The following is a 25,779-nucleotide window of genomic DNA, read 5'->3' on the forward strand; positions in this document are numbered from 1 at the left end:
CTCTCCATAAACGGATTGGTTTGCGCTGCCGAGCCTCATTCCTCCGCCGCCCGCCGTCGAGCTGTGCTGGAAGGCGCATGCGTCTCACTTTTGGACTGTGAAGAGAGAATGGGTATGTAAGAAGCCGCAGCTATGCGCAGGCGTAGTCTCTTCTCTCTCCCCCCCCCCTTTTGCTGGCTATATGGTGTTCGTTAATATACTAAATCTCTTCCCGTAGGATCATAATGGAAAGTTAGTTGTTATGGTTTGTTTTTCACATTCAGATAGCGCCTTTCGGTCACTGCCGTTAAAAGTGGCATATATTTGTATCAAACTAAAGGATCGAAGACTTCGTCATGGTTTTCCTCCGAAGGCTTCTTTATTTTTCTCCCCTCCCTGGAGGGTTTCTTCCGCCAGCTTCATCCATGTTGGCTGATTTTTCCAGAAGATGGCCGGGTGTGGGCGAAGGAAGATCTTTTTGGGAGGGGCAGGAGAAAGAGTTGGAAAGCGTGGAGATTTGGGAAATAGAACGAATATTTGAATAATATGCTTCACTTAAACGATGTTGATCTATCTGCGTGTTCCCTTTCCGGAAGAAAGTAAAATCCGGATCCATGAAACAAAAGCGGATCTCCTTGAATCCATATGGTTTTTACCTACCCCTCGCTAAAGAGAGGTGCCATCCTGTGCAAACATGGGGTGGTGGTGCAGATCCTCAGCAGCAAATACGACATTTATATGGGATCCTCTCAAACCAACTCAGCTTGCACAGGGGCTGATGAGAATCGGAGATCTCTTGCTGCATAGCTCCACTATGGCACAAAAGCAGATCCAAGACATAACTGAATTTTTACGTGGGATCCTTCTGAAACTACCATTATTTTGTAGATCCCATCCTTGCTCACAGACTAAATTATAACAGTTCAGGCTCTCTTGTTGCATGGCACAACATGATACGCTGTATGGATCCTTGACGTGGGTTCTTGCTGACTCATGGGATTTTTACATACTGCCCCCTTGAAACTACTGTAATTAATGGATTTCAACAGCAACCATAGGTTCAACTATAAAAATCTTGGAGCCTTCATTTCCTAGTGCCACCATGGCACAGAAACATGGATTCTAAGCACAGATCTGCATAGGATTTCTCCTGAAACCACAGTTAAATAATAGATCCAATCTGAGCAGACGTACTGAATGATAAAAAAAAAATGACTTACTGTGTGATACTACCTTGGTACAAAAGTAAGGATCTGAGGTACAGAGCCCTGTGTGAATCTGGATAATTTCTGCATGTCATTTATAACAAACCACTGCTTTAACTTACATCCTCACTAGATTCATAGAGTGAAAAATAAAAATCATAAATTCCTTGTCACATGGATCCTACTCATCTTCATACACTATTTAAATGAGATAATAAAACCACTTAAAAATCATATCTGGCCACAGATAAGATTTTTATTTATGTATTTAAAATGTTTTAAACCATTTTTCTCCTTAAAAGGCGGCCTACATCATTAAAAGGACCATATTTAAAAGCTTGAAATGGTAAATATACAAATACTTAAAAATTAAACAAGTGTTATTTAAAAAATGATAAATAAAATCAATACTAAAAACACATTTAAAAGCAACAGCACAACAAAAGCATTCAAATTGTGAATCTCTCACTCTGTGCCAAAACATAGCTGCCAGACATGTAACATTCACAGTCCGTCACTATTAAAGTATACACTCTATTTGTGCTCACAGATGGAGCCAAAAACCTAAATTCCTTGCTGCATAGCACCAACATGATGCAGAAGAATGAATCTAAGGCAAAAGTCTTTGTGAATCCATCAAGTTTTCTTGAGATCTTCCCACTCCTACTACAAAATCACAGCTTTATCTCTTTCAACAGATAACATCTCTAAAATAATGGATCAGTCATTGTGCACAAACGTAAACCAAAAACATGTTGGGTTCCCTGAAACCCCAAGCAGATCACAAATTCCATATATTGCCATACATTGAATAAGGAAAGGCATGTGTCTTTTGCTGTATGGTGTGGGGATAGCATAAAGACATGAATTCAAGGTATGGGTCTTCATGGACCTTAAGACTTTTATATGGTGTTTACTTATCCCATCCTTGCCCACAGACAGAAGCAATAAGAGCTACTCTTTTTGTACCAGGAACATGGATCTCAGGCATAGATCTTCATGGAGCCGTATAATTGTGGCATAGCATCCACATTAAAACACCATCAAATCATAGTTCCCACTTATGCACAGGGTCTAAATCACATAAATTATATCTTGCCAAGATTTGTCACTATTGCGAGAAACTGAATCAGAGGCTCAAGTTGCCATGGATCCATAGGCCTTTCACGCAGCTGTCCTAATAAATCCCCATCAAATGGCACAATCTATGTACACAAATTGAACCATAACAATTGTATATCCCATGCTTCATGCAGTCACTATGGTGGAAAAATGGATCTTATGGCCAGATCCTCATGGATTTATATATCAAGTCATCATGAACCTGTACATCCTATTTCATGTGCATGTACCACAGTAACATCATGCAGGAATCTATGCTTTTTATGGTTCCGTCTACAGGCAAGGAAGGGATTTATCACTTGGCAATAATTTAGGCAGAATCTTGTAAAAATTATATGGATCAATGAGGATCCATTTTTGATATCGTAAATCTGGCTTTTACCCAGTCCTGTTGTTTTCCATTTTTTGGAGGAGGGATATACCAGTGAATCAGTCCTGGAGTAATTACTTGCGTTTTTTTTTTCTAATAAGTAATCCTGAAGCATGAAATATGCAAGGCATATGTATTTACATTTGATTTAATGTTAACATTTGAAAGAAATGCTAGGAAGAAATCAGCGAATGACAGGAATGGAAAAATGGACAGAGACAAGGTTCCCGCTAAGCTGGGTGTGCCTGCGCACAACTCCGCAGCTCTCTTACTTCTCTGCGCAGCGATTGCATGAAGTTCCAGTCGCAATGGAACCCAGTGTGCGGGGGGGGGGCAAGTCACACGCTCACGCAGGGGCGAAGCCGCACATGAGAGAGGTGGAGCCCTGCCCAGCAGGGCTGAAAATTAGAGGATACATTGGACAGAGGGAAATATGGAAATTCTAAACTTGGAGAAATCTAGTTGGAACACGTAAACCATAGGATAGGACTAAGACGCAATGTTAAGGCAACTCTTTGAAATGAGCAGGGCAAAATAAACAAGTCTGTGCAGAACCAGCTGCATTAGCAGTTGTTTTACAAGTGTATTCTGAAAACAACGTCACAGTATATGCCCAACTCTGCTCCCCTTCTTGAATCATTCAGTTTTGGAATCTCATTAATAATTATAGATGTTGTTTCACAATTCAAGACTCTGGATTGAAGTCTCTTGTAGGGAGTGCCTCTTTAGGTGGTTAATTATATTGCTTCAGTTAGATTAAATTGAGCAAGCCAACCCTACTGTATTCTGTCCTTGTCCTCACTTCTGACTTGTGGCCCTGTAAGTTCTACCATTATTCCCTATTGGTTGTTGAAGCAGTTGAGAAGGATGCATCTCTGGATCTCAGAGGTAATGAAGATTAGCATGGAGAGTGGCTCTTCCTCTGTTTGTCCTAGACACCAGGAGTACTGAAATCCTGCCCCTGCATTGTTGTTTTTTTGTCATTCTCCTGTTCTTGATCATAGAATGATGCTTGCTTGCCTTGTTATGGAGTCAAGCATAGTGATTATTTCCTTTGTGATGAGAGTTGGCAAAATTTCTGATAAATTCAAATATACAGTGGTGCCTCGCAAGACGAGCGCCCCGTTTAACGGCGAAATCGCATTATGACAAACTTTTTGTGATCGCAAAAGGTTCAGGTTCTGGATAGGGTTTCACTATCTTTGAAGACTCAAGTCCACAGTCTGGTTTTCCCGCGTTCAACCCTGACCCTAGTTTCCTATATTTTGGCAATGGCCAGGACTACATTGCCATATTTAAGACCAGTATGCCAGCCACCCTTAGTCTTTAAATGTCAAGTCTGCCTTGGGTGACACATCTTAGTTACATTCCACTTGGCCCCAAATAACATGCTGTATGTTAGTCTGCTTTTGAAAAACATATGAAAACTTCAACAGGTTTGGAAAGTTCCAGTCAGATGACGTATATGTCAGGGTCAGTTATAGGGAAGATGTGTTTGCAACAGCCTCATTGGGTGCTGTTATATTTTTTACCTCACATTGTTGGTTATGATTTATAAAGTCCTTTGGAACATGGGGCCTGGCTGTTTGAAATACTAGCACATCTAGGGTTGCCAGATACTGTACATGGGCACCAAAAGGAGGACATAGGAAGACAAAAAAGAGGACAGAGGAGGATGTATTGAATATTTCATTAAAATTGCTCCGGATTAAATCCGCAATAATACAATTTTATGACAATACAGTGGTGCCTCGCACAACGAGTGCACCGTAGAGCGATGAATTCGCTCTACGGTGACGCTTTTGCGATCGCTAAAGCGATCGCACAACGATGGCCCCAATGGGTGAAAATCGCAGAGCGAAGGTCGGTAAGCTGCTCGCTTACCGACCTTCGCTTTGCGACCCGCCGATCAGCTGTTCGGCAGGTCAAAAATGGCCGCCGGAACAGCCGAAAGGGGCCGGGGCGCAGCGTTTTCGCGCCCTTGGTAAGCAAGGGGAGCGCGCGAAAACGCTGCGGAAGCCCCGAAATGTCTGCGCGCAACCATTTCGGGGCTTCCGGCAGCGTTTTCGCGCGCTCCCCTTGCTTACCAAGGGCGCGAAAACGCTGCGCCCCAGCCCCTTTCGGCTGTTCCGGCGGCCATTTTTGACCCGCCGAACAGCTGATGGCAGCCATTTTGGCGCCCTCGTTCTGCGAGGGGAGGGCACGAAAATGGCTGCCGCCTATGGAGGAACTTGGCTGAACGGTGAGTTTGAAAGCCATAGGAACGCATTGAACAAAGTTCAATGCGTTTCTGTGGCTTTTTCCCTCCCGCACAGCGATGATTCCCACAGCGAAGGTTAATCCGGAACGGATTAACCTCGCTGTGCGGGGCACCACTGTACTGTAGTTGCCAATAAATGTCTCTTAGTGAATCGACCGAGAAACAGTCAAGTTAAAATATAAAAATAAGTTCAATTGAGGCTTTTTTCAAAATATGAAAAAACAGTATTTAAACAGCTAATTGTACCCAAACCCACCCTGGCCTGGCTGCGGGATCCCCGGCCGCTTTCACTCTGCTTAGGCTCAGAGGCAACCCAAACAAGGTTCCGGCACAGGCAGGGGGAAAGCTGTGCCGGGCAAAACCGAGGCAGCCTTCCCTCCCTCAAGGGTCATAAGTTCAAGGCTGGGGAGTGTGGGAGTTGGAGTCCCCAAAAGGGACTTTGAACAAACACAGTCTGGGGGCTTGCCTTCCCATCGATGCGCTCGAGCGCTGCTTGCTCCTGCCTGGCTCAGTGGGTGGCACTCTGCTTGCACTGCCTTTCTGGGCTCCACATGGGCTGGGCGGGCATGGCAGATCGCCAAGCAGCTGCTGCCATGGTGGGAGGGGGCGAGGGCTGCGCTCCAGCGCTGGTGGCAGGTAACAGGGGGGCAGGCGGGTCCTTCCACCTCTCCCCTTCCCATCCAAAATTATAACATAAAATATACAAAAGCCTGATATTTTAAAGGTTTTTATCTTTGCCTGCTGGACGGAGGACATTAGGCTAAAAAGGAGAACATGTCCTCCTTTTGCCTGATGTCTGGCAACCCTAATCACAGCTGAGTACAACACGGTTTTAAGATAGTTAGGAGAGGCCCTTCCCTCTGTCCCACTATGATCTGAGGCACATTTGAGAGTAACAAAATACAGAGCCTTCTTGCTGGCTGCTTCCAGATTCTAGTGCTTCCTGACAAAGGATGAGGAGGCGAAGTTCGTCTTTGTTATTCTTCTACCAGCTGGCAAAGATATTTTTATTCAGCAGGCATTTGAGTGTTTAAGCCAGTGTACTGCTGAAGCTGGTTTTAATCTTGTGGGTGTTGGATTTTCCCCACTGTCTTGTTGATATGTATGCTTTTATTGGAATGTGTTTTTATTAAATGCCTGTTCATATTTTAATTGTAACTTTCATTTTATTATATTTTTATTATTAATTGTGTTGAGCCTCAGTGTTAATGGAAAAGTGAGATACAAATTTGCTGAAAGTATAGAGGGGTGAAAGTAATATAACAATCCTGAGTGCTCTAGAGATGCTTCCTTAATAAGAAAGATGCCCTGGACTGATTCTTCTAGGGCGCCAGATGCTCTTTTTCTCAGCTGTTCTAACTGTGTATTTTGGCAGCGGGCAAAGTGTTGGCTTTCTCCTGTGCCTCCCCATATATGGAGGGAGACTGGAGCAGATATGTAAACAGCTGGAAAATTCAGTTGCTCTGAGAGAAGTGGCAAAGGTAGATTGATTGGTGGAGCAGGCCCTCATACAGAGTTTAGTAACTACTAAATTTGGCCCAAGCAGATGTCTGAAAATTTGTGGTAGCTTGGTTTTGAAGATGTTACCAGAATTTGCAGGTTACATGACAGAAAGAATTTAAGGTTTTAGGAACGCAAATGTACCAGAAAAGTGAAACTGACAGCTTCTTATCTACAGTAGAAAAGTAACTTGAACAATAAGAATAGGAAGCTTGAAGTTGTCCTTAGAGTGCTCTCGTGCTCTATGCTGCTTATGTCAAGGAGGCAGAATGCTTAAAGAGAATCAGGCAAAAGTTACTTTTTTTGAATCCTCCAGCCAGTGTGGGCATTGACCATACTGAATAGAACATTCTGGAGTTGTAGTCTAAGGTCAACCGTTCAAAGCTCTGAAGAGGACATAAGAAAAGTACAGTACGGAGGATCACATAAAAGTCCTGTCTATCCAGCCTTTTTTTTTCCTACAGTGGCCAAACAAATGCCTATGAAAGGCACATAAACAGGACATGATCACAGTTGTCCACATCTACTCATGTTTCCCTGTAACTGATCCTGCTGTCTCTGCGCCTGGAGGTAATATGTCACCCTTGATAAGCTGATAGTGACTGCAGCAGGTAGTGAGGAAAGGGACTTTTACATCTGAAGGTGGCTAACAGCACTTTTGTGAATTTTCTGGGAGCATTGTATGCTGTGAAGTGGCCTTTGGGACTCATTCTGAATCTTGTCAAGTTTTGTTTGTGCTCCATCTATACATTTGTGCAGAAGTTACATTGACAATATAAATATTCAGTAGTCATTCTTCCAAACAAGGCCTCCCTGCATGAGGTGTGCAAAATAGTACAAATGTGCCCTAATGATGCCCTGCTTTAGAAGTGTTGAGTTGTTTTTGGAATTATTTTGTGATGTGAGTATACTGTATTCAGTGGATCCATGGGTTATGCACTCTATGTTGCATGCAGGCGGTTACTAATAGAAAAATTATTCAGCTACAAAAGGACTGCCCTTTATGGAAAAAAGTCCACAATGGTTAGCTTTTGCCTGCACTACCTATAGTAACAGAAGCCTTGGTGGGGAATGTATTTACATTTAAAGGTAAACACAAATGGGAATTAGGTGTCATTTTATTAGTAAGATCATAGGATTTGAGCATTGGTGCAGGCACCTTAGCAGAATCTGGTCTGTTTGTGAGACAGTATGAAAACAGAGAGGTGAGATGTCTCATGCAGTTGCAGTTCTTGTAAAAGTGGTCATCAAAAACTATTTGGGTTTGCAAAATAGATGTGAACTGACTTCTGACTATGTTTGTATCTCTAAAACAAAATTGGCCTGTTATTCTAAAAATAACACTAAATACAGTGGTGCCTCGCATAGCGATCGCTCCGTATAGCGATTAAATCGCTTTGCGATGGACTTTTTGCCATCGCAAGAGCGATCGCTTTGCGATGGCCCCTAAGGGGAAATTTCGCTTTGCGATGATCGCAGGGAAGCGATCATCGCAAAGCCCCCATTTTCGGCCAGCTGATTGGCGGTTCCAAAATGGCTGCTGGGTAAACAAAATGGCCACACGCTGTTTTGCCTCGCTTTAGAGGCACCAAAAATGGCCGCTGCAATGGAGGATTTTCGCATAAGGTTAGTTTTTAAGCCCATAGGAATGCATTAAACACGTTTTAATGCGTTTCTATGGCCTTTTAAAAATCGCTTAGCGATGAAATTGCTTAGCAGCGATTTTCGCTGTACCGATTAACATCGCTAAGTGAGGCACCACTGTAAATGTAGATGTCTAGAATCTGTTATTTCCTATCCAAAACATATCTTCTTAATTCCAGTAACAATGACATTAGGAGTATCAGGAATATTTTAACATTTGTAAACTAGAGAGCATCTTTTCTCACCCGCTCTATGAAAGGAGCATCTATAGGAGCTGTGCAAATAATTGTGTCTGTCTTGTCAGTTGGCTTATAAATAGTTAAGGCTCAGGGTTTGTCAATCTCAGCCAGCTTCCATGCTCTTGTACATTGTGTATTTAGCAAAAATCTGGCTTGTAACACTTTACACCCTGTTCCTGTGCTGACCCAGGCCATGACAGAAATCATGTTGCTTAGCATAGTAAGTCACACTAGATTAGGGACCTTGAATTAGTAAACATTTAGTGAGTCAACTCCTCTGTAAATTCCACGGATTCAAATGGGCCTACTCTAGTTGTGATATATTATGCTAAGCAACAGGATTTAGGTCATTATATATGCAATGATTTCTGAAACTGTTATGTGGGAGATGCTGTTTGTATTTCAGGAATCTTCTTGTAGTTTTTTCTTTACCCCTGCTCCATATCACTTGTATCTAAATATTTTACATCTGGGTAGGGATATAACAGCCCTCCAACCATTGTTAGAGCATACGTCATCTCATGCAGTGGGGAGGGGGTGACAGACTCACATTCCAGCATCTAGAACAGAGAGGAACAACTTTGGGGAATTGTGAGATCTGCATGGGGCTGCATTCACTTTTAAAAATGCAAAGAAACAAAACCACATAAGAAACAAAGGAAAAACCCACAGAACCAGATAGAATTGCATTTCCAATTTTTAAAATTGATAGTTTTTAGTGTTACACACATGGGGCTGATAGAGGGGTGGCCTGTGCCCTATTTAGAAGTGTTGTTCCTGGAGGCTTTCAAGGTTAGCAGTTCATATCCTACATTTTAGGGAATACTATGGTTTTTTCAGGTAGAATGGTATAGTCTGATGAGGCCAGGAGCCTAAAGAGCAGCCAGGAGGGCCAAACGTTAAAGACTCTGGTGTGGAGTTTTACATTGTTCCACAGGGCAATTTATTCTTCTTTTCACTTGCCTCCTGTGTGAATGAGACGGCGAGGGACAGGATATTAGATAGGAAAGTACTACAAGTCAGTGTAATACTACATTGGGCTTCAGGTTGTAGGTGGTATAAAAATGGAAGAAATAAATAACCTGCAGTGTTTACTTAGGAAAAATCCTTGGGAATTGGCCAAAATAGTAATATATTTAAAAAACTATCATCGTCTCTGAATTCCAAGAATTCTCACATCAAAAGGTTGTTGACTCTGATCCACTTCTAAAAGTGGCCAGCTAGATTTGTGTCATGTTACATTATTTTAATATGACGCCTTAGATCCCTCACTCCGTTGCCATGCTAACTGAATAATTCTAAGAGATAATCTAGAACGTGGTTCCCAACCTTTTTCAAGTTGTGACCCCTTTCACAATAGTGAAGTATCCTGGATTCCATCCCCCCGCCATATTGGCATAAAAATGCATTTTAATGGGATAAAGAAAATATGCTAAAAATTTTCAGCATATAATTCTAACCTAATAGTACTTAATGTGATGGTTGTACTTGCATCTTGGCAACCAGCTTTGAAATTCACAGCTGAGTGTTTGTTAAATCCAACCTCATGTCATTCTCAACATTCAGTCTGTTTCTTGCCTTTCTTTTGATACGAAGAAGCATTGAAGAAGCACTCAGGCAGAGGCACAAACTCTGCCATGCACCTACCAGGGTGAGTGTCATCATTCTCTGACATAGTGGCTCCATCAATGCTGCTACTTACTGCTTGCCTTCCTGTTGCTCCTGCGGCCAACTCCATTGCCACCACTTCAAAATCAGGGAGGGAACAGGCCAGGGAGATTAAATGTAAGAAGAGAAAGCAAAGGATTTCAAAGATGGGTCAGGGAATGGAAGGACATTGTGGTACCCAGGGACAGGGCAAAACCTTCACACAGAGAGCACACCCCTCAGAATCCAGCATTACGTTTTCTTGCACTCGCTGCAGAAGAAGTGGGCCACTTGTTTTTATGGCCCCCACCTGGGGGTTTGTTGTCTGTGTAGTCCCCCCCCTCTTTTCCTTTTCCTCCCTTTCTTTAGGCTCTCTGGAAGTGACACATCTTAGTTGAAATCTTTCTTGCAGCAGTGGCAGCAATTATATATTTCCACTGGTATCTATTTTTTTTTTTTTTGTAAAAAATAGTCCCAGTCATCTCTTCCCAGAAAGTAGAGGTTTCTTTCTTCCCAAAAGGGCCTGTTTCCCTTACATACAAACAAATGCTAACTTTAATATCCCACTCTAAAAGGTCAAGGAATAAATTATTTAACAACGGCCACAACACATATAAAATGACCTGTGGCTCCCCCCAAAAACACTTTGTGACCCCCTTGGGATAACATTGATTTAGAAAGTAGCTTTTCCAAATTCTATTTTCCCTGAAAGGTCCATAAGCAGGGCATAGGGGCAAGAGGTTACCCTGCCGGTTCACTGCCTCTCATTACAGTTAGTACATCATGGCAAAGGCTGGGTTCAATCCACTGAAGGGCAAATATAAAATTGATTAGGAGAGGATGAGGCACCTGGAAGTAAACGGACTGAAATGGTTGTCTGGATCCTTTGCATGATATCTTTATATCTCTGTTATTCAGACACCCTTTCTTTTTAACCTTGATTTTTTGTTTTGTTTTGTTTTATGGATCTGTTTCTGAACTGGACAAATACAGCTCTTCTGTGTTAATTTCTGTAGAAGAAACTTTCACAGAATCCATCAAGAACAATATGACAGCAAAGAGATCCAACTCTATTAATTTCTGGTCTTTTGCATTGACATCCCTTCTCTGTCCCATCTTTTATTTAATCCCACTTGTGTGTGCTCAGAAGACCTGAAAGCAGTAATAACAATCTAAGCCATCTGGAATTGCAATTTCAAACTGAAGCATTTTCATTAACCCAAGATTAGACCAGTTTGATTGCACAGCAATGAAATGCAAGAGGTTTTTTTCCAAAAGCCTCCCAGAATAGTTTGATCATATTGCTGGGAAAGGGGGAACCCTTGTGATTAAACTGAACCAACAGATTTGTCTCCTTTCTTTGAAATAAAGCAACACACTATCTTGCAAATTGCTTTCTTAAATTTAGATGCTGTTTTTGTGGATGAGCCCATATTATCCTCCTTATTTATTTATTGCATAGTTTTCTACATACTAAGGTGATGAGAGAGTTAAGTACCTTTCTCCCTTATAAGCAGAGTTGGAAGAAAAGGCTTCCTGAGTTCCTTTTCTGAAAGGAAACATGATCCAGAAAGGAAGGGGAGAGTTCAGCGTGGCTCAGTTTCAGGGCTGTAGCTATGGCAGCTGAGTCTTATGGCTATACTGGTTTATTGCTTCCATTTGGTGTTATTGGAGCCTTTAAAAATAGTAGCCTCTATGAAAAGGGGTCTATAGAAAGCGGAAGCAGTTCCCTCCTTCCCTCTGTGTTGACAGACTGTTAAGATTACTGCTTTGTTAGGACCTACTTCTCTATTCATAACAAAGGTTTTATGGTTTAGGATTGTGTCAAGCATTCTATTTTTCTTAGTCTCATCCCCATCCCACCCCTACTTTCTTTTCCACCAGTGTAAGATCAGGATCACTTCATGGGAACTGAGCCTGAAGGGCTGAAGGAGACATTTCCAGGGTCATTTACGGAAGGATCACGTTTGGTAACAGAAGGGAAATAAATGGATTAAAAAGTTTCATAATAAATATTAATGTAAACCTGTTTTCCTAAGAAAGCATGCAGAACCTGCAGATCAGAGGGGAGCAATCAGATGTTGCTGGATTGCAATCTCCTATCAATCCTAGCCAGCGTCATGTTGAATAGAATGCTTTTGTCTGTGTTACTGTCCAGATGTCAAGGGGTTTGCTAACTTTGCTCTTTTGGAGAAACACTATGATGTAGCAGCTAGAAAGCTGATTTCTGTGTGGGAAATGCAGGTTGCATGCTATGTAGATGGTTGCTATCTTGTGTGGTTAAAGTAAGCCATTTTGTCAATTTCAGTGAGATTATCTACATCAACTTCTATACAGTGGGGTCTTGACTTAAGAACGCCTTGAGTTAAGAACATTTTGACTTAAGAACCACTCTCATAGGAAAATATTGACTTGACTTACATACTTAGATTTGAGTTAAGAACTAAAAAAAACCACGTGGGAGGCAGGGAAAGTGCAAAATTTGAACTTTCAGTTAACTGTTGGCCAGTGAAAAGGGTGCCTGTCTGCTTCCTCACGCCTCCCAGCATTTAGAGTGGATTGGGAGTCTTCAGACTGCCTGGTACTGCCTGGACTGTATTTTCCCTGCCTTCCCTGAACCTTTCTTGACCTAAGAAAAAAAGAAACAAAATATCCCCCTCTAGTGGTCGTAGGCAGAAGAGCAGCTTCCCATTAGTTTCTATGGACGGAAAAGAGCAGCTACGGATCAAATGGTTTTCAATGCATTCCTATGGGAAATGCAGATTTGACTTGAGAACATTTTGACTTGAGAACCGCCTTCCAATACGGATTAAGTTCTCAAGTCAAGACCCCACTGTAGTTTGGGGTACACAGTTGTACTGTGAGCTCCTTTGAGAAAACAAGATGAAGAATTTTAAAAATACATAGGTAAATGAAATAGAAGGCTTAGTCTTTAACATGTAATATCACAGTTTGTATATAGTGACTGAGTTGAAGTGTCTGGCTTTTCTACAGCAGTATTTGGCAATAATGAACTTCTAACATAATTTATTATGTATTGTGATCTTAAGAATAAATTACACAGAAGTAGGTTGCAAGTAAATTGAGAGGGGTTTTATTGCAAGTACAGGTTTTTATGATCAGTGGGTTAAAAAGTGTAATTCCTCTATGTTAATTGCACTGACATAAGGGAGTTTCCTTCTAAGTAACTTTTGGTTGTGGAGCATGATTATAAGTATATTTACAATGTAAATCCTAGCGTGTTGGAGAGGTCTTTATAGTAGTTAAATGTACACACAACTGAGAATGCATTTGAGACCTCTAAGGTGGTTTAGACAATTAAAAGCAACTGGCTAGTGGAGGCATGTGAGGAGACTCCACAGGGTGTACCGTCCATCTCTGAGCCGAGAAAAGGAGAAAAAGGGACAAAACACATTGAAGAGGGATTCAGGCAGTTAGAGATAAAAAGTGAGGCAACAGAGGGCACTAATTGGGCAGGGTCGGAAAGGAAGAAAAGGGCACAGAGAGGGAGGAGGAGGAGGCAGAAGAGAAGAGGGGGAGACAGAAAAAGAGGATCTAGTGGAAATAATACAAGAAGACCCATGGACGGTTGAATGGGTAGAGTTCAGAGTACCCCACAAGTATGCAGAAAAGGAGTGGAGTAGACAGCCATACAGAAAGCCACCTTACTGGGGGGAAACGGAACAGAGAAAACAAAGGAGAGAATATAAAGCTTGGGTTAGAAGAGAGGAGCAACAGAGAGAGCGGAGAATATGTATAGCGAGCCCTGGGAGATCCCGTGGACCTGGTCCGTTCAGACCATGCCTGAGACAAAACCCAGGCCAGAAGGTACGGGAACTGCAAGTGGGTTGGATTTACCACCCTCGGAAATAAAATCCTCAAAGCATATGACCCCAGTATGGGGCATCGAGTCCAAATGGGTTCAAAAGGGACCAAGTTCTTGCCCCCCTTTTTACAATTTTAAGAAAGTTAAAAGTTATGACCTGTTGTTGAAACCTGAAGCAAACGAACAAAATACGCATACAACTGAGAATATGTTAAATAATAAACAAATTTTATTTGAAGACTTTGGTCTACCGCGTTCTTCTTCAATGGAATCCTTAAAGAAGGAGGTAAAGGAGAGTGGACACTATCACAAGGCAGGGTTCTAAAATACATCATTAATAATGCAACCCTGGTTTATTCAGAGGTTAGCCCCAATGAGTTCCTGGCTAGCTAGGTGTAGTCTGCAGTCTCAGTAGTTTAAGCTGCAAGAATCCAGCAATGCTAGAAACTAAGGGAAGAAAATATGCCAGACCACTTATTTCTGCAAGGAGACATTAACAGTCTCACAGATTCAGCTGGTGTCCCTCTATCTCACTAGATGTTATGTACCAGCGGTGGAAAGGGTCAAGCAAAAAGTAGTAAATTGCAACCTACCAGTTACTTTGTCTTTAGACTGCAGCAGCTGAAACCTATTAAATAAAACAGGCTCAGATTGTGAAGTATGTGTATTCAGTGATTGAACTGTTCCATGCAAGTAACTTGATCCTGGAACACATGGCCACCAACAACTGGGGTTTTTGATAGTATATTATGAAACCAGGCTAAAGAAGGCTTCCACATGCTTGGAAATGTAGCTCTAGGAAACAGTACTGCACAAACATGATGTTGATGGAGAAGAATTGTTTCTTCACTGCCACCATCCATACAGTAGCCTATGAATCCCTGTTCCATGGCTTCTTCTGGTTCCTCTGTCTATAATTGGGCATAGCTGCTGGAGCTCTTTCTATCTCCAGCATTTCTAGAGCATCAAGTCTATATGCATGGAACTGTACAGTATCTGTTCAACATTACATCAGGACTGGGGAATCTTTGTCTTTCCAGAGATTTAGACATTTAGAACTGCATCTCCTGTAATCTCTTACCGTTGGCTCATGCTGTCTAGGGTCAATATACAACAAAATTTTACACAGGAAATTAATGCCCAATTTTCACAGAGAACAAATGTTTGGCAATAGTTCCAAAATGATCTTTTTATTTTTACTTTTTTTCTGGTCAGAACATAATGCCCCAGAGCTGTTTCTTAACATATCCCTACAAAATGGATTTGGCTGCTATCAGGAAGGCTGAGCCTTTGCATTTGGAGCTATCTGCTCCTCTAACAGGAAATCTTACCAACAGTAGCAAACCTTGCAAAAGACCCACCTATCATCAGTCTTGCTTTTCTGTTAGGTATAACTCTACTCCCTTTCCCATCACCTTAATTTACAGCAGATATTTCAAGAGATAGCACATGATGCAGTGAGGATGAAATGACATTACAACTTGGAAGAAAGTAAAGTCTGCATCAGAGGGCTTAAGCTAGTGACAGGCTAACAGAAGAATGGTTAAAGTGTTTAAATCACAGTTAAGATAAAGAGAGAGGATTCCCAGTGTATATCTCATGTTATACAGTGGTAAAGTTACTGGGCTGTGAAATGTGAAATGCCTACCTATACTCTGGTTTCTCTTCAGATTGTATAATTTGTTCATCTTTTATTGAAGATTTCCATGGAGACGGATATTTGTGAGTCTAGGAACTAATTTGCTGTGTAATATAGGATCTGACTTGAGGCTGCCTATGGGAAGCAATTGTTATGTAAAATGCAACACTCATCCCTCCATAATTATCAATTTGGGAATAATACTGTCCTTTCTGCCTTGTAGAGTTGATATGAGGATTGCAGTCATAGGCCCTTTTTTGTCTATTTCTCATCTTTGTATGTTGCACTCGGTTGCTCTCCACACAATATAGAAAAATGACATGTGTGATATTCACTGAAGGTTTCTAAAGCACTATATAAATCAGAACACACACACCTCTCAGTTCCCCAAGCTAGGGCAAAGGGAAATTGGCATGATTCTTCAATTAAGTTACATGGTAGGGGAGGAGAGGTAGTACTTTGAACATATTGTGAGACAGGAGCGGGGAGATGGAGGACTTGGAGGAACTACAGTATATTGCTGTCTAATAGAAAGTGAGGCAGACAAGGCATTATCTTAGAACTAAGAAACAAGTTTGCCTCTGAGCACATGCTGAGCCCAGGAATTTATTTTCATGGGGGGGGGGGAACTGAACTGATAGTCCTATAATTGAGAAATCAATTTCTGGTTTCCCCCTGCCTAATTTTCTTCCAGTCTTGTAATATAATACAGAAATGGGAAAATATGCTATTGTCAAACAGATGGGAGTCAGAAATTCTTGCAGACTTGAATACTGTATTTTTCCGTGTATAAGATTCCCCCCTTTTCTTACCCAAAATTTCTTTCCTTGCAAGAAAGTGGAGGGGGAAGGCAGGGATCACAGTGCTTTGATTCCTGTTTCCCCCCTCCACTTTCTTGTGAGGAAAGTGCTTTCCCCCTCCACTTCCTTTGCAAAAACCTGCTTTCCCCTATGTTTTTTTGCAACGAAAGTGGAAGGGGAAAGTGATTCCTGCTTTGCCCCTACACTTTCATTGCAAAAAGTGTAGGGGTTAAGCAGCTTTTTGCAATGAAAATGTAGGGGCAAAGCAGGAATCGTTTTCCCCCTACACTTTCCTTGCAAAACGTGGAGGGGCAAAGCAGAGATCAAAGCATTTTGATTGCCTCCCCCCCTCCTTCCGTGTATAAAATTACCCTCAATTTTTCCTGTAATTGTTTTAGGAAAAAGTGTTGTTTCATACATGGAAAAATACGGTAGCTCCTATTCTGGTGGCCTTACCCTAACATTTTGGACCACGGCTGTCCCTACTTGCCAATCTAGTACAGATCACCAAAGATCTACAAGAAGATATTTTTTTATCTCTGCCTGTCCCTGCAGTGAACCATTCAAGAGCCTTTAAGAGTGGGCAGACTATAAATATAAACACTGCCACTAATAATCCAGTAATTATGCTTCTTTATGTTAGTAATCTCATGCAATTTATCTGGCCAATCTATTCAACACTAATCATGCCCAGAAGATGTATTCCATTTATTTATATAGCAACACTCTAAAACCTTGTCCCAAGGAATATTAACTCACTGTGAAAAAGAAGTGTGTAATTGATTGCATCATTCAGCTGATAAAGATTTAATAAGCATTCAATTTGATTCATGTGTGCTTTTGCATTTGCCAGGAAATTCTTTAAGTAACACTTAACAATGATCTTAACATGTTTTCATTCCATTTCTTTGTCAACTTGTTATGCATGTAGTTTCTTCTTACCTTCCTCTTTACCTCTCCTACCCTCCACTGAAAACATGGCTGCTGTTTCCTGCTTCCTTCGCCAGCCGTTACCTTTGAACTGATTTGCTTGTTAAAGTAGAGCAAGAAATGTTCCAAGGAGAAAAGAAGTGGGAGAGGGAAGATATAGCAGATGGTTTTTAAAGATAATACTTCTAATCCACCTAAAATTAGTCATTACTCATATTGAAAGTGATGGGATTTACAGCCATTAGTAATTTCTTTCAGGGGGTCTCAGTAGAATTGTATCAAATGCTGAGACTATTTATTTAGAAGTAAATCTCACTGAGTTCAGTGGGGACATAAACTGAATAAGTTTGCATAGGACTGCAACTTTAGTCGAGACTAATTTTAGGAGGGGTAAGTGGTTGCTGTACAGTCCCAGGGTGCCCCCATAACAAAGGAATAGTGAACCATTTCTGAGTACACATTATCTAAAAAACTCTAGGAAAGGTTGCCATAAGTTAGAATTTACTTGATAGCACACGGTTTCTATTAAGCTGTTGCATAATGGTATCACCTGCCCCACTTTTCCCCTCTTTATCAGAATAAGATAGTATTAACATTTCTGCACATCAAGACTGTTTAACATATTTCAGTCACTCTGTTTTCCTCCCTGTTGGGATAAAAATGCAAAGTTTTCCTTTAACTTTTCTATATGTATTTGTTGACAGCTTAGAATTCTAATCTGCTTTGTTTAATGAGACTCTGGAATTCAGGGTAGACAAATATTCTTAATCAAAACAGAGCAAGGGTGTGTGGTGTAGCACAGAGAGACTGGTGTATAGGAGGCATATAGTATAATGAAGGTTAAGGCAATAAGATATTTTAAATCCCTTCCAGCTCCTATATTTCATTAGTTAATCTCTTTTAACCAGCATGTTTATAATTTTGAGCCCCTCTCAACTCTGACTGTTAAAAACTACTGAGTTATGTGACAGGTCTGCCCTGCTGTTATTTGATAAATTAATTAATTACAGTTCAAGAGTTAAAAAATCATTTAGCATAATGCAAGCAGTGTTTTTAAGCCTTCATCTCTCTATTGGTCAATTTAAAAAAATCAGTTGCCTTCCAAACTGTGACAAATATTCTGAAAATATAAAGTCTTGGCCATCTCTATTTTTAAACTTTGGTGCCATTTCCTACTTGAATGCTTTTGTCTCTCTGTCCTTACTAGTAACTTTCAAATGCTTGCCTGTGCTCCTGATAGCAAATTGGATAGAATGGTCAGGGGGGAAAGGAAATGAATCATAACGTGACACAGTATGTTTCCCCATGGCCATGCATGTTTTGTGTAATCATGTCTAGGAAGGAAGTCGCTTTCTTATTGCCTGTTTATGTACTTTTTCTGGTAGTATGGGTTTGCTGAACGGTAGCATTAAATTTGTGTTAGACACAGAGGAAAGGCTTTGGGACAAGGCAGAAGGGCCAACTTCACACCAGGAGCTTCTGAGATTTCCAGCTGTCCTGATGCCCACTCGCTGCAGGTGGAGCCTTTCTTGCCTCAAAGAGGCAGTTTAATGAATTTTAATTTTATTTAGGTTACAACCTTTTACCCACTTCCCTAAGAGTTAGCTCCTCTTCTTAAAAAAATTGAGACTGAAATTCTGTTTCCTACTGAAATTAGGATTCAGCTGTAAATATACTCAGATACCCAAAATTAAAATATCTTCATTTTTATTTTTATAAAAAGCTGATGCTTACCAACTTATCTAAGACCAGTTAAGATCATACTTGAACTGGAGTTTGAATTTATATTAGCTAAACATTTGATATATTTTAAAAGTAGTTACTGTATAATTGTTGTATAGCAATTTTGTATATTCCCATATGAGTGCATCTGTGTAGTCTGTCACATTTTCCCTCTTACTAGAATTGCAATACCTTTTATCTGGCAAAATGCAATACTTTCCCCATTATACTGCATCTATCCCTGTTGCCATGTGGTATTTAATTGTTGTGACTCTGTTGAACACTGAGTAAAGTTAATGATAGGTTTCCCCAACCCAATATCTGAAATCTTGTTAAGCTCTGTTTAATTTAAAATACAGTGGTGCCCCGCATAGCGACATTAATCCGTTCCAGGATTAACATCACTATACGGAAACATCGCTGAACGGAACAAAAAAAAACCATAGGAACGAATTAAACCCTGTTTAATTAGTTCCTATGGGGCAAAAACCGTTCAGCGAAGATCCTCCATAGGGCTGCCATTTTCACTGCCTCGGTAAGCGAGGCGCGAAATGGGCGGCCATTTTGGAACCACTTATCAGCTGGGCGGCGGGCTCTCGGGAAGGAGTGCAGCGACCTCCTCCACTCTCCTTCCCAAGCGCCTGCCGGCCTTTCCCCCCAGCTGGGCGGCGGGCTCTCGGGAAGGAGTGCGGGGACCTCCTCCACTCTCCTTCCCAAGCGCCAGCTGGGCGGCGGGCTCTCGGGAAGGAGTGCGGGGACCTCCTCCACTCTCCTTCCCAAGCGCCAGCTGGGCGGCGGGCTCTCGGGAAGGAGTGCGGGGACCTCCTCCACTCTCCTTCCCAAGCGCCAGCTGGGCGGCGGGCTCTCGGGAAGGAGTGCGGGGACCTCCTCCACTCTCCTTCCCAAGCGCCAGCTGGGCGGCGGGCTCTCGGGAAGGAGTGCGGGGACCTCCTCCACTCTCCTTCCCAAGCGCCAGCTGGGCGGCGGGCTCTCGGGAAGGAGTGCGGGACCTCCTCCACTCTCCTTCCCAAGCGCCAGCTGGGCGGCGGGCTCTCGGGAAGGAGTGCGGGGACCTCCTCCACTCTCCTTCCCAAGCGCCAGCTGGGCGGCGGGCTCTCGGGAAGGAGTGCGGGACCTCCTCCACTCTCCTTCCCAAGCGCCAGCTGGGCGGCGGGCTCTCGGGAAGGAGTGCGGGGACCTCCTCCACTCTCCTTCCCAAGCGCCAGCTGGGCGGCGGGCTCTCGGGAAGGAGTGCGGGGACCTCCTCCACTCTCCTTCCCAAGCGCCTGCCGGCCTTTCCCCCCAGCTGGGCGGCGGGCTCTCGGGAAGGAGTGCGGGGACCTCCTCCACTCTCCTTCCCAAGCGCCAGCTGGGCGGCGGGCTCTCGGGAAGGAGTGCAGGGACCTCCTCCACTCTCCTTCCCAAGCGCCAGCTGGGCGGCGGGCTCTCGGGAAGGAGTGCGGGGACCTCCTCCACTCTCCTTCCCAAGCGCCGGCCGGCCTTTCCCCCCAGCTGGGCGGTGGGCTCAAGCGGCGGCGGCGGCTGCAGGGTGGGGGTTGTCCCGAAGGGTTCCAGGCAAAGGTCTGGAAACCTTCGGGACCCCCCTACCCTGTCCCCGTCGCCGCTGAGAGCCTTCCAAGCTCTCAGAGGGCTTTCTCCAATGTCGGAGGGGGGCCCTTTGAGAGCTCGGAAGGCAAATGTTGGCTGTGGCTCCGGGGTCCTTCCGAGGCCACCGCCGACATTTCCCCCCAGCTGAGCGGTGGGGCTCCCGCTGAGCTGGGGGAAAATGCCCCTTCCGAAGGGGAATGCAGGCGGTGGCTTCGGAAGAGTCCTTCTGAGGCCACCACCGGCATTTTCCCCCAGCTGAGCGGCAGGGCTTCAAAGCTCCCGCCGCTCAGCTGGGGGAAAATTGGGCTATGGGGAAAAATCGCAAAGCGATTTCCCCCCATAGTCAACATTGTAATGCCATTGCAAAAGCGATCGCAAAATCCGCATCGGTATGCAGATTCATCGTTAAACAGGGCGCTCATTAAGCGAGGCACCACTGTAATTAAAGCAAGATGGTTGTTGTGGCATCCATTGCACCCAGAGTGTAATGGATGAGCCTCCCCCTAGGAAATTTTTATTTATTTATTTATTTATTTATTGTATTTATACCCCGCCTATCTAGTCATTTCGACCACTCTAGGCGGATTGTGGGCGAAACACCTAGCCCCTGATGGGGGTCCCACAGGGCACCCCAGAACACTGAGGAGCTCTCTTGGCCTCTGGCAGGACTGGGGCTGTGCCGCCCTGTACTGAGTGGGAGGTGCAGCCAGGGGGTCACCATGCCTTGGTGGGGGTCAGGGGACAGAAGGGGTTATGACGTGCAAAAGCCATTTCAACTTATATCTTCCAGGAGAAATGCCATGTCATAAAGTGGTTTTCCTAGGGGGAGGCTCATCCATTGCACATGAGGTATGCTGTTGATTCCTGTGATTTCCCGGAATATGAGGAACTCAACTGCATAATTTGTGTTAGTGGGAGATTGCCATTGTGATTTCCCTGTTTTTTTTTTTTTTTTAGATTCCTTTTTTTGTCTCTTTCTCTTCATCAGAACCTATTGCAAAGGTAGCAAGTCCTGGTGATGTCTTGTATTGCATTTTTCCTTTCTCTCCCCTATGGTAAAGGATCAGGGCAAAAAGAGTCACCATTATCAAGAGCCAGAGGGCTTCTTTGACTCCTTTCATTCTCTTTCTTTGTTGCTGGAGTTAGAAAGAGGGGGGAGGCCATCTGAGACCCATTGAATTTCCAAATGCAGTGCAGGTGAGGGGATTGTTTTTCCCCAATATGGTATGGGGAACTGTGTTTTGCAAGATGATGTCTTCTATGGATAATTTTCGCAAGACAGTGATTTCCCCCCCAATTGGAACACATTAAATAGATTTCATTGCATTCCAATGTAGATTTCATTGCATTCCAATGGGGAACTGGGTTTCGCAAGACGATGTTTTTGCAAGACAGCGATTTCCAATCGTCATGCGAGGCACCACTGTAATGGGAGAAGTTGTTTTGTGGTTAAATGCTCTAAAAAGGGATAGAGTAGGTCTCACCTTACCATCTAATTAATCCTGATTTATGAAAAAAAAAGTGAAGAATGTCATAACATGGTCACACAACAGAGCATTTCTGCATTACAGAATATTTATGCCATCAATGCAGAGTTGGGACTTACTAGAGTTTCCTCCTCTCACACAAAGGATAAAATGCAGCAGTCATTGTTTGATTCTGCACAGAAGGCCGGTCAAGCGCTGTACGCAGTAGCCCACACAGAGTGCTCCGCGTCAATTCTGTGCAATACTTGCTTCATTTTAACAGGAACTTCAGAGGCATACTGTGTAATAGTACAACTCATACTGTGCTAATTAAGAAGTACTTGCATATGCATTGTACTAGCTAGGGCTGTCTTGTGTCCCCAGAAAATAAATTTATTAGTAAAATTTAGCAGTGGGAAACATGGGACTCCAATTTGCTTAGAGCAGAAAGTGTAACCTGTCAGGGCAAGTAGAAATACGTTTGCATCCTAGCTTTTTCCAAAAACAATGCTAATTCTTCTGTGCACTTTCCTCAGGCTTATGCAGTCCTTCCAATTGCAGTAGCAACATCACAGCTTAGTAACCATGGCAAGACTATGTTCGGTGCAAAAACATTACTCTGGATAGGTAGAAATTTCCCTGGGTGGGTGTTTCATTCAGCAAGAGAGAGCCGGAGAGGGTGACCTCAGCTGCTGTGAGTCATCCTGCAGAGATGAGAGGCAAAAAGCACCGGAGAAAAACAAAACAAAATCCTGGATAAGCCCTGGATGGATAATACGGGAGCAGGCAATGTCTGGAATAGAAGAGCGCGGGGGATGGTGCTGCTGGAAAGCTGGGCGGGAGGCAGTCACTGTCTGCAGAAACCTTCAGTGGAGTGCCAGGTAGCAACAAGCAAAAAAAAAACACGACCAACCACGCGCGCACACCCCCTCCACTTGGTATTGTTGCTGAGCTCTTCTAGGTGTAATTTCACATTAGCAGTATGTTGACAGACTACTACCATGGCTTCTGTTGCATTTGCCGCCCTGCCCCCGGGCAGGGCGGAGGGGTGTGAGTGGATGAGAGGAATCACAAAGTGAGAATAGTCGTGGGTTGGCTTTTGCATGGGGGGGGGTAGTACTTCCCTGTGACAGCTTGCTCTCCTCTCCAAATATGAATTCCCTGGTATTCCAGCTGCTCGTTTCCAGTGGCGCCAGAGGGGCTCAAGGCGCGCGAGGAATGGGGGAGAGAGAGAGTTGGGGGCGAGGTTAGTGAAAAGCACTGCATTTTCATTTATAGTATTCAGAAACCAGGGCGGGAGAAAGGCGTCGCGGCTTTTACTCTCCCCCTGCCTTCCAGGCAACATCTCTCAGCTGCCCTCTTTGATATTCCCTTTCTGCAGACACCTTTTACCTTCCCTCCCCACCCCCGCCCTCCTTCCTCCCCCGATACGGGATGGGAGCCGTCAGGCTGTGCTCCTGGGGCTTCTGCGGCGGTTGAAGTTTTCCAGCAACAAAACCCCAGACAGTGGCTCGTTCTGTTGCTTGGCGGGCGGCCGGTTCTGCTCCCTTCCTCCCTCCCTCCCGGCGGGGCGGGGGAGAGGGAGGGCGCGCGGACAGGGCCGTTGCGCGCGAGACCGCGGACGGACTTGCTCCCTCGCGCCGGTAGCAGCTTCCCTCCCCCACCCCACTCGGCCGCGCTCGCTCGCTCGCTCGCCTGCCTTCCCTCCCTCCTTCCTCTCCCTCCACCTCCCGACCAGCGCGTTTGTGTCTGGCGGAGGGAGATGGCGCGTTGTGCCGGTCTCCATGGCAGTGGGCTTGTGTGGGCGGAATGGTCGGGGCCGCAGCGCAGCTCTGAGTGAGCGGCTCCCCCCGCCCCCTCCGCTTTCCCCTCCCTTCCGTGTGTTTGTGTCAGGCTGGTCGCGGCGGCGGCGGCGGCGGCTGAGCGGCTGCCCGGGGCGCCCGGCTCGGAGCGGCGGGCGAGGGGCTCAAGGACCGAGCCAGCCAACCAACCAACCAACGAAGGAAGGAAGGAGGGCGAGACAAAACAGTCCCCCCGCTTGCGACCAACCGACTCGGCCTCAGCGCGGCGGCCGCCCCCTCCCCCGGCTTCGGCTCGCTACCGCCGGGCTTCTCGGCATGAGCGACCCGTAGAGAGAGACGCGAGCTCGGCGACGGGAGGGGGGTGGTTGGTTGGCTGGCTTGTCGCTTTGCGCTTCGGCAGCGGCCGCCATGGCGGTGGTGGAGTCGCGGCCGGAGCTGGTAGGGAAGCGGTTCTTGTGCGTCGGGGTCGGAGGAGACGAGCCGCCGGAGAACGGGCGTTGGAGAGCCGGCGTGATCCGCACCGTATCCCACCGGGACTCGCACAGCCCCGAGTTGTCGGTAAGAAGCCGTGGTTTCTTCGTCTGGCCGCCCCACAGGGATCTCTTCACACATAACACCCCACACCCCCCCCCCGCCATCGTCTCTTCGGGAAGTGGGGGCTGGACTCCCCTCCGGTCGAGGAGGGGAAGGCGAATCCTGTGGGAGGATTCCCTTCCCTCTCAGAGGAGTGGGAACTGCTTCCTCCCTTCAGCGCGCTTCTGAGGGCTCCAGCAGAAAGGGGGTGAAGTGAGGTATTCCTCGCGGCCCCCCACCCCAATGTAGAGGGCCTGCTTGCTTTGTGTGTGTGTGTGTGTGTGTGTAGAAGTGGAGGTAGTAACAGGACACTCCCCCCTCCGCTCCTGGAGAGAGGAGGGCGGAAAACAGGCGGTGGGGGAATTTAAACATGACACATCCGCTCTAATTTCCCCTTTTCTAGGCCCCGAAGAGAAAGAAGGGGGATACAGTGGTAAGCAGCCAGAGAAAAATCTCCCCCCTTCCCTGCCTCCCCTTCCCACCCAGTCTGATTTGTAGTGAAGGGAAGCGCCTATTTCCATTCTCCATGTTTTTTGGGGTTTTTTTTTTTTTTTTTGCACACATACATGGGAGTGTGTGCGTGTTTAGTCTGTGTTTGGTATAGAACCTGGTTGACGTGGATCGTGGAAGTAGAAATTACAGTGAATAGAACGGCGGGCAACTGTTGGTGATTTGCAGGTGGAGTTTTTTGGATTTTTCTTTTTAAGAACAGAAGGGTTTATATACACAGAGACTCCAGCTCTTGCTGCCATTTCACTTCTCTTAAAATGAGCCTGATGAAATTCTATCTCTGCTCAGCATGCCTGATAAGCAAAACAATAAAAGGCACTGATTTTTGGCTCCTTTCTTCTTGCCACATAAACTGTTGTTGTTTGGGTCCCCCTGTTCATTTATATCTCACATTTTGAAAGATGCCCTGTCATCTGGCAAATCTGGTGGGTGGTGGCGGTTTCTAAATATCATAGGTTGAGCAACCATTACAGAAAAAGTAAAATAAAAAAACTTACTGAATTTTTGCACAGGAGTCCTTTATCTTTTTTAAATTGGAGCATCCTTCTGCCTGTGTTTTCTTAATGGGTGTAGGAATGTTTATGGAGGGAGAAAAAAGGGGCAGGATATATTCTCTGGTGGGAGAAGGAGACGAAAAAAAATAAGCAGTATTCCCTTGCTTAGTGTTAAGAATATACTGTATAATGTGGAGATATAATTCAAGTTGCTTTTTAAATATTTTGCCTTCAGTTTTAATACTCCCTTGAAAGTCTGTTTATGTGATATGTTACTGTTATAATTGTAGAATCTGTATACTGTATTTTGTATTGTAGTGCTTATTTATAAAAACATGATTTCTCGGTCCTCTTGATAGTACAGTACTTTAATTAGCTTGCTGAATGCTCTGTATAGGTCCCCAAGCAGTTTTCATTTCAAACTATCAAAGTTTTCCTTAATG

General features: G+C 44.3%; 1 protein-coding gene and 1 non-coding gene across 6 annotated transcripts in view; both read left to right on the top strand.

The window, feature by feature from the left end:
• The first annotated feature begins 33 nt into the window (after positions 1-33).
• The window catches only part of JMJD1C (jumonji domain containing 1C), a 249,203-nt gene continuing 223,457 nt past the window's right edge, over positions 34-25,779 (top strand). For 2 of the 5 annotated variants that reach the window (XM_020793183.3, XM_072995172.2), the window contains exon 1: positions 24,056-24,317. In XM_020793183.3, the coding sequence (XP_020648842.2) occupies positions 24,168-24,317 (150 nt within the window). In that variant the 5' untranslated portion in view covers positions 24,056-24,167. Of the gene's footprint in view, positions 113-23,085; positions 23,204-24,055; positions 24,318-24,665; positions 24,766-25,779 lie in introns of those variants that run through there. The other 3 variants (XM_020793184.3, XM_078390904.1, XM_078390903.1) reach the window with 3 other exon arrangements.
• On the top strand, positions 21,267-21,429 carry LOC140706213 (U1 spliceosomal RNA). Its single transcript, XR_012085880.2, has one exon. It is a non-coding gene; the product is annotated as a U1 spliceosomal RNA (small nuclear RNA).

The sequence above is a fragment of the Pogona vitticeps genome, chromosome 3 (assembly GCF_051106095.1).
Source record: "Pogona vitticeps strain Pit_001003342236 chromosome 3, PviZW2.1, whole genome shotgun sequence".
Classification (NCBI taxonomy): Eukaryota; Metazoa; Chordata; class Lepidosauria; order Squamata; family Agamidae; genus Pogona; species Pogona vitticeps.